General features: G+C 60.1%; 2 protein-coding genes across 3 annotated transcripts; one reads left to right on the top strand and one right to left on the bottom strand.

The window, feature by feature from the left end:
• Positions 1 to 460: 460 nt before the first annotated feature.
• On the top strand, positions 461 to 10,032 carry AGFG2 (ArfGAP with FG repeats 2). 2 transcript variants are annotated; one of them, XM_088142102.1, is made up of 13 exons: positions 461 to 833; positions 2,132 to 2,225; positions 2,542 to 2,657; positions 3,815 to 3,920; positions 4,564 to 4,690; positions 5,228 to 5,353; positions 5,767 to 5,869; positions 6,006 to 6,070; positions 6,176 to 6,268; positions 7,024 to 7,152; positions 8,051 to 8,136; positions 8,331 to 8,444; positions 9,806 to 10,032. In XM_088142102.1, exons 1-12 carry the CDS (start codon positions 523 to 525, stop codon positions 8,400 to 8,402), a joined length of 1,428 nt encoding a protein of 475 aa, XP_087998228.1. In that variant the 5' UTR covers positions 461 to 522; the 3' UTR covers positions 8,403 to 8,444; positions 9,806 to 10,032. The 2 variants fall into 2 exon arrangements, with proteins under 2 accessions (XP_087998228.1, XP_087998227.1); XM_088142101.1 differs by having other exon boundaries at positions 462 to 833; positions 8,331 to 10,032.
• A 1,039-nt stretch (positions 10,033 to 11,071) lies between these two features.
• Positions 11,072 to 12,849, bottom strand: LOC148215836 (rhomboid-related protein 4-like). The gene is made up of 3 exons (XM_088141993.1): positions 12,492 to 12,849; positions 11,880 to 12,015; positions 11,072 to 11,153 (listed from the first exon to the last, which is right to left on the bottom strand). The coding sequence occupies exons 1-3, from the start codon at positions 12,847 to 12,849 to the stop codon at positions 11,072 to 11,074; spliced, it is 576 nt and encodes a 191-aa protein (XP_087998119.1).

Here is a 12,849-nt window from a genome sequence, read left to right on the forward strand (position 1 = left end):
GCGTGGAGGCGAGGGGGCCGAGCGCCGGCGTGCAGGAGGCCCCACCAGCGTCCCTCAACCTCGGCAGGTTCAGAATTCCCCAGCCGGCAATGGGGAGCTCTGGGAGCTGAACTTGCCGAGGTTGAGAGACGCTGGGGGCGCCTCCCTCCTGTTTTGCGTTCCCGCGTCCAAGGTCGGCCCCGCAAGGGGGCGGAGAGACCAGATCCGTCTTCGCCGAGCCCCTCCGCCAGGATCGGGTGGGGGCCCCTCGCCCGCCCGAGCTCCCTCCGCAGCGCTCCCCTCGCTTCCTTCCTCCCCGCCGAGGCGAGGCCCGGACGGCCAGATCCGCCTCAAGGGCCGGCGCCGGCCGAGCCCCGCCGAGGCGGGCCAAGGCGGAGGGATGTGCGCATGCGCCCCAAGGGCGCCGCCCCCTGCCGAGCGGCGAGGGGGGACGGCGCCGGCGCAAGCGCGCTCCGAGCGGCCCTCGCCGTTCTTCCGCGGGGGAGTCTAACGGTGCGCGCAGCGGCCCCGAGCAGGCGGAGCATGCGCCGTCCGAGGTGGGCGGCGCCCGGCGCATGCGCGGCAGCAGCGGCAGCCCTCGAGCGAACGGGCGAGCCGGGGCTCAGGTGCGCCCGGATGGCGGCGGCGGCGGCGGCGGCGAGCGGGGCCGGGGCCGGGGCGAGGAAGCCGGGCTCCCCGCGGGACTCGGAGTCCGAGGTGTGGTCCCGCCGCGTGCGCGAGCTGGTCAGCTCGGAGCCCGCCAGCCGCCTCTGCTTCGAGTGCGGCCAGCGCGGCGTCACCTACGTGGACATCACCATCGGCAGCTTCGTCTGCACCGCCTGCTCGGGCGCGCTGTGAGTGGACCGGGGGGCGCCGCGCGGGCCCCTCCCCGCCCCTCCCCTCCGCCGCGGGCCCTGCCCAGCGCCGCCCTCTGCCGCGGCCCCGTCGGCGGGGGCCGGGGGGCTTTCCCGGCAGCGCGCGGGGCGGCTCTGGGCGCTCGGCTTGGAGGGGCCGCGGCTGCCGCAGACCCCCCGAGGCCCTCCCGCGCCGCCCCGCGGGAGGCACCTGCTGGCGGTCTGCGGCGCGGCGGCTCTCCCGGAGGGAAGCGGCGCGCCGCCTGCGCTCAGAGGCGGGGCCGCGAGCGCCTCCGCGCCCGTCGCAGCGGGCCCCCGGAGGACGGGGAGGCGGCTCGGCGGCCTTTCCGGCGCAGACGCCGCTCGCGCGTGCGGCCTCCAGCCCGGACAGCCTCCTCGGCGCGTCAGCTTCACCCGCCCGCTCGTTTCCCGCGCCGGTTCTGAGCTGCGGCGGTGCGGTGACCTGGAGTAGGACAGCCGCCTGTAAGGCCCAGGAGGCCTTTAACCTGCCCCTGGAAAAGAGGGGCTGGCTGGGGGGCCAGAACCTCACGGGGGGGCCCTCGAAGTCCGGGGAAGCTGCCCTGAAAGTGAGCGGGTGGCGCGTGGGGAAGAACTGCGGGGCAGGCAGGTGGAGGGTGGGTGCGCCTTGCCCGTCTCTGCTGCAGGGCGTGAGGAGGATCCCTTTGGGGGAGCTGCTTTAGCGGGGGAAAGTGGGGCGCGGAATGCTTAGAACAGGAGCTTTCTGGATGGTGACGATGGATTTTAGCCGAGTGAAACCCGCGTCTCGCTTTATTTCACGAAGATCGGCCGGAAGTGCGCTGCAGAGAGATCTAGGGCACTGACCTGTCCTCCCCTCCTGCCTGCGTGTTCCCCAGTGATGCCCAGCGGTGTCTCAGAGTGGCCAGAGACGATCCTTCCCGTGTCAGTTCGCTTCCCCTCTTTGAAGGACGCTCTGAGTAGTTCATTGTTGGTCCTCTTAATAATTAACCACCGCGGGCAGAGAAGAACCAGCAGTTCAGAAGGGTGGAAACGAGGATAGGACTGAGCCAGGAAGAGCTGCGGGCAGGAGCTGAAGGCCGCTGGGCTCCGTTCTGCCAAGACCTGCATCCGTGGGCGGGTAGGGGGTCCTGGGTGCATAGCTAACCGTCATCAGCCCAAGTCACCAGGCTGGCCCTCTTGCCGGTGTGTGGGGCTCTCTGGCCCAAGATCCGCCCCTCTGTCCTAAGGAACGCTCGGCTCCGGTCAGCGCAACCCGTAACTTGCGAATGCTTTTCTCTTCCCCCCTCCGCCCCATGTAGCCGTGGTCTGAATCCCCCTCACCGGGTGAAATCCATCTCCATGACGACCTTCACGGAGGGCGAGGTGCAGTTCCTCCAGTCCCGTGGGAACGAGGTGAGTGGAGGTCGCTGGAGGGTCTGGCTGCTTACATGTGAAGATGCCGTTGAACGGGTAAGCTTTGATTCCACACCATTTTTCCAAAGGTACGAGGGCATGTAAACTGCCTGCGCATATAAAATGCTGAAAGCACCTTTACATTTTAAAAAGCAATCTAGCCAAACAGACCAGCTCTCCCTTGCAACAGGTCAGGAGGCTATGTCCCACAGGGGGTTATGCTTCTCAGTTATAACCACTAAAATGAATTTGCTTCCTAAAGAATCATAGAGTCCTAATTTGTGGCTTTCTCCCCTCATTCGGATCCCCACCCCAGGCCTGTCGGAAGATCTGGTTGGGCTCTTTTGACTCACGGGCGTCCCTGCTACCAGATTCTCAGGACCCTCAAAAAGTGAAGGAGTTTCTGCAGGAGAAATATGAGAAGAAAAGATGGTGAGAATGAAAGTGGGAGCGGGGGGCAGGGAAATGACACTAAATTGTTGTGGGCTCTGTATTCTGCCTGCGGAATACGTCGTCCTGATGGGTGCGCGTCACAGGGGTTTGTGTGAAACTGAAAATGCGCAGTGCTCACTCAGAACAAAACAGATCAGTTCAGATGTTCTGTTGAAATGCTTTCTTTGGCTATGTTCCAGCAGAGCAAACTTTGATAAAACTTGGGTGTTCCATCCATAGACAACGGTGGAGGGCGGGGGTTTCCAAACAAGCATTCTGTTCTCTCTTGTTTTCATCCCAGGGCCACAAGAGTAGGTGGACTGGTAGTCCACGTTCACATCTACTAGCCAGCCAACGTGCAGAAAGGTTAACCAAGGAGATTATTTTTAAAAACATTAACACCAAGTCAAATAAGAAACAGTAGGACACAGCTTGGATGTCCTCACTGAAAAGCCAGTTACCTGAGATTTGAATAACATTCTTTGAAAAACTCCCAGGGTTTATACAGGCTGCCTGTAATCTGGAGTCTTGAAGACTGAATCTGAGATAGACCCATCTTCCACTTCAACAACTTGAGGAAGTTGGTGAGGCAGGATTGCTGACTTCCCTTCCCTTGTTCTTCTACCAGCTGTTCTCCCAGAACACATGTTAATTAGACCCGCCTCTAATTGCCAAGACTTTCCACGAGCTTCTACTTAAAGATTGGTGTCACCCTCTTTCCTTTCAGTTCTCCAGGACTCTATATTTTTTCTGAAGGAGGTCAGCAATTTCTTCTTTGTAAGAATTCTCAGGCTGACACCATCTGGACTCACTGACTGGTATCAAGAAAAAATATTCCAAGACTTCTTGAGAAACACCAGCTCTGAATTGCTGGGTCTGGATGACATCTGCCAAGGCGTTCTGAAAGAAACATGCAATTTCTGATTTCCTAGCAAAAATGTAACTTGGTTTGTTAAATATCTATCCTGCCTTTTCTCCAAGAGATCAAGAACTTAACTGTCGTAGAATCAGATGTAGTGTCAGTGGACTGAATGGCAGCATGGAGGAGGAAGCATCTCTCCCCGTGGAATAAATGGAGGGAAAGGAAAAGGAATCGCGGAAGAGGTATAGAGAGCCTTCCTCTGGGGGCTCATCCTGTCCCCCAATTTTCCTTGCAGGTATGTGTCGCCGGACCAAGCCAAAAGCTTAGCCTCTTCGAGTGTCCAGAGCTCCCCTGCAGAGGCCAAGACGTTGCTGGGGGAGTCGGCGGCCAAGGCCCCCCAGGTTAGAGCTACTGGCTAAGAAGATGATTCAGGTGGGGTGTCGGAGTCCTCTTCCCTTCTTGCTCTCTCTGGTCACCTCACACAGATCCCTCTTTCCTGAGGGTCGAGTTTACCCAGTACGTGGGCCTGCATGCTCCCGTGGGGTGCCACTTCACCTGAAGGATCCTAGCTGGGGCCATGTCCCTGACAGCTTGGGGGCGGTGGGGTAAGGAAGTCTGTTCTCTGGCAGGTGACTCTTCAGCATCCAGCTGCTCCAAGACAGGGCTACGGCCGTGAACTGCGCCTCCCACTGGGGGCTCCCTCTTTGCCCCCACAGCTGGTGCTGCTCCTGAGCCCCCCATGTCCTTCCAGAGAGGGTCCCTGTCTGGCAGCCCCCAGGGCACTTTGGGGAAAGGCTGGCAACCCTCTGAGCCGTTGTGGGAGGGCCACAGCTCTTCCCCCCACACTCCAAAGGCCCCCGATTCTGCACGCAGCTCTGCAGTCTAAGTCACTTCAGGGCTAGAAGTGTCCCCCGGCCCATAGCCACGACCTGTCCCTGCCTCGTTCCACAGCTGGATGCAACTGCAGAGTCTGTGGGGTGAGGTGTGGGCCCCCCCTCTGGAGGGGCTTTATTTCTGCTTTCCAGGTGACCCCTTTTCTTGCAGGTATCAGAGAAAGCCCCACCACAGGCTGCTCAGCCAGCCAAAAAGGCCAGCACAGACCTCCTGGCGGACATTGGGGGTGACCCCTTTGCGGCCCCCCAGCCTGGGCCTACCTTCCCTGCCTTTGGAGGTGAGTCCCACTCCGTCTTGTAGGACGACCAGCAGGGACTAGAAAGAGGCCTGGCTGCAAGGTATCTCAGTGCAAACGGGGGTCTTCCTGGTTGAGCGTTTGGGATCTGTAATCACGGCCAAGCGAGAGGAGGTGAGGACCTTTCCGTCTTTTGAGTGCGGAGAAAGCGGGGGGAGAAACGGGCCATTTTGAAAGGGACAGGTGCTCTGAGTGGGGCCATTGAGCATTGGCCTGCTGAGGAGAGCAAGTTGTAGGAAAATCAGAAAGGATCGCAGCCTGGACTGGGTGAATTGGCATTAAATGCAGCTGAATGGTAGGCCACGGCAAAGGGATCGGATCCACACGCGTTTTCAGGGCTCAGGTGAACAGCTGGTCCCTGCTCCCCACCCCCAAAGACAAAGTCTGCACTGGAGAGTGCTAGGAAGGGGGCTGGCATGAAAACAGTGGACGCCATAATGCCTTGAGAGGAATCTGTGGTCCTCTGAGCTGGAGCGATGCTTTTGTGTCCCCCCCTCACCCCCCTGGTGGCTCTCTCAGGCCAGGTGCCAGCCCGCACAGCCTTCCCCAGCTTCGATGCCTTTGGAGGAAGCCCTGCAGGGTTGACGTTTGGGGACCCGTTAGCCTCCAGCCAGAGCCCTTTCCAGAGTCAGCCGGTCGCTGCAGGTAACCTCAACTCCCCCCACCCCGCCCCCCCAGCCTTGGGAAAGATCCCCCGATGTTGCTGGGACGCTTAGATTGCGGCTGCTTCCGGGCAGAGCTGGGATTCAGATCTCGGTGACCGCCTTCCCAGCCTTGGGAGCCTTGTCAGAGGAGCATCAGCTGCACCTTGCAGGGGCATAGGCAGGACAGCGGTTCTGGCACAAGAAGCTGCTCCTGGGTGGCGGGTGGCACCCTGTCCTCACCTGCCGTGAAGGAGAGGAATAGGGGTGAACATTTGCACTGCAACAAAGAGCCTTGGCACCTCATGCAGTTCTGTGATGGGCTCTGTAGCTGGATGAGTTCTTGGAGCTGTCCTGCCAGGTGAGTGTCCCCTTGACCGCTGAACGGGTCTTCTGCTCTTCCTCCTTCCCCTGCAGGTGGTGCCCACGTGGCAGCCTTCCCCGCCTCCCCTGCCAGCCAGCCCGGCGTGGGCATTCCGAGCCTGGGCGGAGCCTTCCGCGTGGGAGGGATCCCAAGCAGGTAGCCCCTTTTGTGCCCACGAGGGTCCTGGCCTCAGCTACCCCTTGCCACCAAGGCTGAGCAGGGAATGGCGGCCTTGGTCCCTGCTGGTCTTGCAGCAGCACATCCTTGAGCTGAACTCTGTTTCCTTTGGCAGTGTCTTCGGGACCCTCAGCCAGTCCCCTGTTCTGCCCCCATCCAGCCCTGCTGCGGCCTTCGGGGGTAAGCAGCTCTCCTTGGTGGTTTGGGCATGACAGACTCCAGGCGCCTGTGGGTGCTAGAGGTCCTTTCCCTTTCTCTCTCTCTCTCTCTCTCTCACACATGCAGTTCCGACCTGCACCAACCCCTTTGCTGCCCCGGCAGCCACCCAGCCCGCACTTCCGTCCACCAACCCCTTCCAGACCAACGGCCTGGCTCCAGGTAAGCCTCTGCTCAGAGTGGGTGCAGGAGTCGGCTGCTTGGGCCTCGAGGAGGGAAGAAGAGGAGCTCAGCTTGCCTCACTGTATCTGCCCGCACTTCCATCGGGACCCCCGGGTTTTGCTTCTGGCAGCCCTGATAAGAATCGTGTCCCTGCCCCCCTAGCCTTGCTGAATGACCAGCTGAGTGTGGCCCCCAGAGCTGCCCTCCCGTTCTGCGGTGCCAGGCCCCCGGCACAGTCAGGCTCCTTCTGGCAGGGAGGAAAGCTGGCTCTCTCCCGTTGGTCTGAGGGTGCCCTCGGAGGGCCGGGCCCCATCTGGGTAGCCCGAAGGCATCTTCCCTGCGGGCTGAAATGAGCGCTCTGGAGCCCTTCTCTCTCCCCCTTCCTGGGGCCGAGCGTGAGGCCAGGCTTCTCCGGAGCCTTGCCGTTTTCCTCATGGAGAATCGGGGTTTGTGTCTGTCCTAACTTTCAGGGCCAGTTTCGTCAGTTTTGGTCCGTTGGTCCATTTAAAGGCTGTGGCTTTGAACAGAAAGCGACCCTGGTAGAGCCCCCCCACTGCCAGCAGTTCAGTGCTGCAGGCTTTGCGAGTGCCCACCCGAGGTGGCGCTCGGCCGGCCGGCCCACGAGGCAGCCTAAGAATGCGGGGGGAGCGCAAGATGGCCCCCCCAGAGAAGCCCCGGACTGGAGGCGAGGCTCAGCGGGAAGGGGAGAAAAGGGCCCCCGCCTGGCTCCTTCACTTCTGACCCTCTTCCGGCAGGCACCTTCATGGTTGGGTCTCCCGGCGGCTTCTCGGCCTCCCCCCTCTCTGGCGCTTTTGCTTCCCCACTGCAACAGGAGCCGCTGTTCTTCCCCACACAAGGAGTTGTGGGTCAGCCGCACAATGGCGGTAAGGAGGAGTCACTTGGGGGGGGTTGCGGCAGGAGCTCCCCCGGCTAGTCCTCTCCCCTTTTTAAAGGCAGAGAAGCTGAGCCCGAGCGCGTTAAGCTTACCTGCTGCCAGGACTCCAGTGGTTCGTAACCATTAAAAGAAACACCGTCCATGATGAATTGACGTTAAAATGCAGCTGAATCCTAATTAACTTCAAAGCCTTGTGGAATAACCGGGTTTTTACTGGCTTCTGGAGGGCTGTTATGGAAGGAACCAGTCCCGTTTCTGAGGAAGGCCATTTCGGAGGATCAGAGCCATCGGAGAAACAACACTTCGGAAAGGGCCAGTCGGTCTTCCAGCCTTTCTCCCTTCCCTTTCCCCAGGAGTAGGCCTTGGAGCAGACAGTGCTGCAGAGTTTCTTCGTTTGTCTAATTCAGTGTTTCCCAACCTTGGCGGCTTGAAGAGGTGTGGATTTGCTGGCTGGGGAATTCTGGGAGTTGAAGTCCACACCTCTTCAGGCCGCCAAGGTTGGGAAACACTGGTCTAATTCATGTCAGAATCCAGATTTTTCAGGCATTTACTATATTGGGAAGCAGCTGCGCCCAGTGCGGCTACTTTCAGGGCAAAGCAGAGCATGCTGGGAAAATGGCTTGCTCCTCTTGCTAGTCGCCTGCTCCCCCCCCAAGGGCTTCTTTGGAAATGCAGTTCTCGGTTGAGGGGCAAAATACGACTTTGCCGCAGGCCTGTAGAATTTGGGGCACGGTTTCTCCAAGCTGAGTGCCGAGTCCTGGGCTGTCTGAACTCAAAGAAACTCTTGTACGAATCCGGGGAATCTCCTGCCTGCCCAGCCTTCCGGGTGAGCGCTGCCCCACCCGTAGGCCTGGCTTCCCTCCCTTGACTCTCCTTGTTGGCTTCAGGGTCCTCCTTCGGTGGGTTTCCTGCAGCCAGAGATGGACAGAGGCCGCTCGGACCCCCGGCTGGCTTTTCCACCAACCCTTTTGTGGTAAGGAGGCCTCCTCCTTCCCTCCCTCCCTCCCTCCTTCCTGGTTTGGGTAATTAAGGAAGGGCTCGTTTCTGAAGTGGCAAAAAGGCGCTTTTTGGAAGGACTCCAAGTGGCCTTTTAGCGTCTTGCCCTGCAGCCGAAACACGTGGTGTGTCCCTCCTGCTGTACGGGGTGTCTTTCTGTCTCTCCTGCAGAACCCAATGGCCGCAGCACCTTCACCCCCCTTTGCCCTGGCAAAGCATCCCCCCACCAACCCTTTCTCCTAGCGCCGGCATCCAGAGTCGGTGGAGACCCTCAACCTGCCTCAGGTGTGCACAGCAGGGCCTCCGCCCCCAGGAACGGGGGCCCCGCCTCGGAAGAGACCAAAGGCAACGTGTGATGGGTCTCGTGGGCAGCCGGGACCCGGGCAGCAGGCAGGCGGAGGGGCAGGGCGGGTGGCAGCAACGGTTGAGGAAACCCCGTGAGACCTCAGAGGGGCTCCCGCTGCAGGGAGCGCAGAGGCTGCAGTCCGTGCAGCCCCCCACCCCCTCCAGTGCGGCACCTGCCGAGAGGCCCTTGAAGCCGTCCTGCTCCAGCTTGGGGGCTCCTGCGCCTCACCTATGGCTTCCTCTTCTGCCCCCCAGTCTCCCAGCAGGCCTTGCTGTTACTGCTCCGGGACCACCAAGGGACAGGCAGTGCCCGTTCTGGTCTCTGCGCAGTTCGGTGCCACTTTCCATCCTCTTTGGCCTCTCCCGCCCGCTTCTTATGCCCACCAGGCAGCGTCTGGCCAAGGAAAGGTTAGCAAGGATGCCGTGCTAGAGCCCCCTCGGCTGGCCATCCTCTCGTTGCTCTTGCAATTTTATTGCACTAAATCGGGGGGAGTAGGGGGGTCAAGGAAGCTTCGCCTAGTGAGTCCCCGTGGGAGGTTTCGTGTGCCCATCAGCCACGGCACCCTGGCTAAGCCATAAGGAGAAAGAACCAGGAATTGCTCCCTCCCCAGCCCTGTAGACTTCTTGCAGCACCGTGGGCTCCCCCCCCCACAAATCTCCTTTTCAAAGGAAAAGACGCGGGAGGGTCAGCTGTCCCACCTGGCTGAGGTGGTCATGTGCAAGATGGTTGGGAGCCTTTTCTGGGTTTTGAGGTCCACATTTGGGAGGTCTGGGCAGTCCCACCCGCAACCGCCTCCCGTGTGGGTGCGCTCATCTGACAGCTGCCCCGGCCAGAGGCCATGGGGGACCGACCTGGGCTTCCCGGGGGGAGACCTCTCTCCTGGGGTCTGTTCCCAGGTGCCGCTCTCACCCCCCGTTTCCCTCCCCCCGTCAGAGGAAAGTCAGGGTCGAGCTGCCCTCCAAAGTCTTCCACCCCCAACCCCTCTTGTCAATCAGTGCCTGCTCAGTTAAGTGTTCAGAAGCGACATTTTGCGCTGCCCAGCTTTCAGAAGCGAGCACATGTCATGTTCTGTCTTTGAGGATTTCAGAAAATCCGTCTGGGCTGCTTTAACCTCCGCTTGGTTGAGAGCAGAAAACCAGAACCGGAAGCAAAGAAGCTTGCTTTCCCTTAGTAACTGGGTAGCTGAGCAGAAAAACCACAGCCCTGGTGAACGGGCGGTCCTGGTTTTGTGTTCCTCGCTGTACGGCAGCCCCAGGCCTTTGCACGTCTGTGTCCGCTCGCTCACAGCGTTTCATTCTAGGGCTCTTCCGGAGGAATGGTCTGCCCACCGCACTTCACCTGGCCAAGTTCTCCATGCTAGTTTTTGTAACCCTGACTCTTTCCCCTCTTCCCATAAAGAAGACTGGAGTTTATATTTTCAAGAGAAATATGGACTACGTTTTTAAAGCTATATCTATATGCTCACAAAATATATAACACAAATGTGTTGCACTCAAAATGTCTATAAATATCTATATGGGAAAAGAAGTATATAACAGCCATGCTGGTGCCGAGTTCTTTGTGACTGCAGAAACTGGTGTTCTGAGGTTCCCCATCAGGTAGCCTGGAGCGATGTCCCCCTCTGCCTCCCACACACCCCAAGTGATCCCTGGAGATGGGTGGGGTGCGTGGGGATCTCGGGGGATACCCCCAGGAGGTCCATTTCAGTCCAGATTCCATGTGGAAGGCAATCTGAGCTGCTGAAATACCTGTCCGTCCGTCCCTCCCCCCCCCCCCCCCCGCTAGCTTGCAGTGCTCAGGCAGCCTTGGCCGCTTGTGGAAAGGTGTGGGTGAGCTGGGCCTGGTGGCGCTCCTGTGGGAAGCCCCATGGAAGTTGACAGAAACATTCCGAGACACCCGAGTGGGACGCCAGTTGGCCGGCTGCTCTATGCTGTGGGCTTCGGACTAAACCCCAGTTAGCAGAGCCCATGAGCCGCGTGTCGATGGCATAGGATGACTGAAGGAGCCATGCTCTAGTTTGTGGCAATGTTCGCTTGGAGTGAGATGCAGAAGGTGCCTTCTGCTGTCCCCAGAAGACCCCCGGTCCTTCCAAGGGGCTCCAGTGTCACCAGGCAGCACTGCCCCGGAAGCCTGGGGCCCTCCTCGTTCCTGGCCTGTGGATGCAGGGCTGGCTGGGGCTGATGGGGCAGGTGTCACCCGGGGGGGTCCTAGAGACTGAACCAGCACAAGTGGACTGGGAGGGATCCTGCCCTCCCTCCCTCAGTGTCCGCAGGAGTGCTGGCCCAGAGGTGTGCTGCTGCCAGGGCCCCAATCCCTGCCATGCACGCATGCCCTGCACTCAACAGTTGCTTTGGGGACTATGGCTGAGCCAGTTTGGCTTCTGGCACCTGGGCAGGAGCACGCACTCCATGGCCAGAGGTTGGCTGGGGAGCCCAGTGTGGCCCTCCCAGTCCACAGACACCATTGTGATGCGGAGCTGCTCGGAAGAGGCTGTATTGGGGGAGGGGGTGACTGGCCTGTTCTTGCTTCACCCACCCCAGCACCAGGAGAGGGGTGGGCACGTCCTTCAGGTGATGTTGCTGAGCAGGTGGGCGCTGGATAGAGTCAGCCCAACCAGGATCCCAGAGAGGTGACCGGTGAAGGAGCTCCTGTGTCCAGGGAGAGAAGCACGAGGTGTGTTTGCAGCTTCGGTCTTGGACCACGACACCCACCTCCCGCCCACCATGGCGGTCTGGAGCTGAGCAGTTTCCATGCTTCTCTCTGCTGGGACCCTCCCTGGCTGTCTTCCCGCAAAGTGGTTATTGCCAACTGCTTCACGTTCGGGACGGGCAAAGCAGCCCAGGCCCCCACCCACGCAACCTGGTTTTCTTCAAGAAGCTTAAGTTGGCCAGGGGTGCCGCTCTTCTCCCACAGCCCAGTGAGGTAGGCCAAGCTGAGACTGGCCCAAGGCTGGGAGCAGATGCCTCCAAATCCAACTTCAATTCTTTCATTTAATTTTTAATTAAACCCAGGAGTGCAGGACATCAAGTGCCTTAAAGATACTAAGGAAGCCATCAAGATGCCTAGGATGCCTAGGAGGAGAAGTCTACATTTGTGTAATTCCATCATTCACCACCCACAAGATGATGTGGTGGCTACTAACTGGGATGGCCTTAAAGAGAGTCATGCAGGACAGGTCTACTCTATCGGTCTTGAAGACCCAGGGCTACTTCCAGGTTGGGAGCAGGTGCCTGCAGGTCCCACTTGCAGGGGAGCATCTCCACCTCTTGCATGGGAGCGCCCCAGAAGCATTTGGTTGGTCTCCATTGGTGGAATAAGGGGGGCCTTGGCCTGATCCAACAAGAATAGCCTTGGGTTCTTATGTTCACGCTTACCTGGGATAAAAGAGGGCAAGGGCCAGGCATTCCAGGATGCAGAACCATCTGGTTGTTATGGTGATGCCTGTGGCCATGGTTGCCATGGGGAAGGGTTCCACTTTCCTGCCCATGGCTTCCAGGGAAAAGAGGACCCCTGCAGCGGATCAGGACAAAACGGGATGGGCCCCACATGAGGCAGGAGGGAGGAACTGGTCCCAACCCCCCTTGCCTGCTCTGGCACCCACAGATGTCCCAAATGACCCTTCCTGGAACCACAGTCCCTACACTTCCAAAGGGAATCCAGTTGGGAAGGCTGAGGGAGGCTTCCTTGACCCCTGAGGGAGAAAGGGGCAACTCTTCCTCCCGATTTCATGCAGCTTGTAGGACACCCCCTTACACAGCCCAGAAGGGGGCCCTTGTGAGCAGCGTGGGAGGAAAGCCCCCCCCGCATTGTGCTCTTTGGGGCTTTGTGGCTCAAGAAGTGCAGCTACGTGCGGGGGCCCGCAGTGGGCTCAGGGGCCCTCCAGGGGCCACCCATCCACTGCCTTTCCAGACACCCTGGCTCATGTCCGGGCGCAACTGCCTCAGCACACGCCCGGGCCTCAGAGCGGGTCGCGAGAGAAGCTGCACCTGAGAAGCCCACGGCACAGTGCTCCCAGTACCAGTGCTGCCCCGTCACCAGCGCCAGCAGGGAGTTGAGCATCAGGTGCAGGAGCCCCCCCAGCAGCGCCAGGGCCAGCAGCAGGAGCCCTGTCCGGAGGGAGCCAATCTCCCGCTCCAGGCCCCAGCCCAGCCAGAAGAGGGTGCTCATGTTGACCAGCAAGTGGCAGACGCCCAGGTGGTGGAAGGGGGCCCAGAGCACCCGGCCCCACTGGCCCTGGTCCCACACGGCCTGCACACTCAGGCAGGCCCCGCTGGGAGGGGAGATGGGGCGCCAGAAGAGGGCCACATTAGTGGCCACGAGGGCCAGGGTGGCCCAGGGCACCAT

The sequence above is a fragment of the Python bivittatus genome, unplaced genomic scaffold (genome assembly GCF_059951505.1).
Source record: "Python bivittatus isolate LINGU-HERP-01145 unplaced genomic scaffold, Pbiv_v1 ctg000370_np1212, whole genome shotgun sequence".
NCBI lineage: Eukaryota > Metazoa > Chordata > Lepidosauria > Squamata > Pythonidae > Python > Python bivittatus.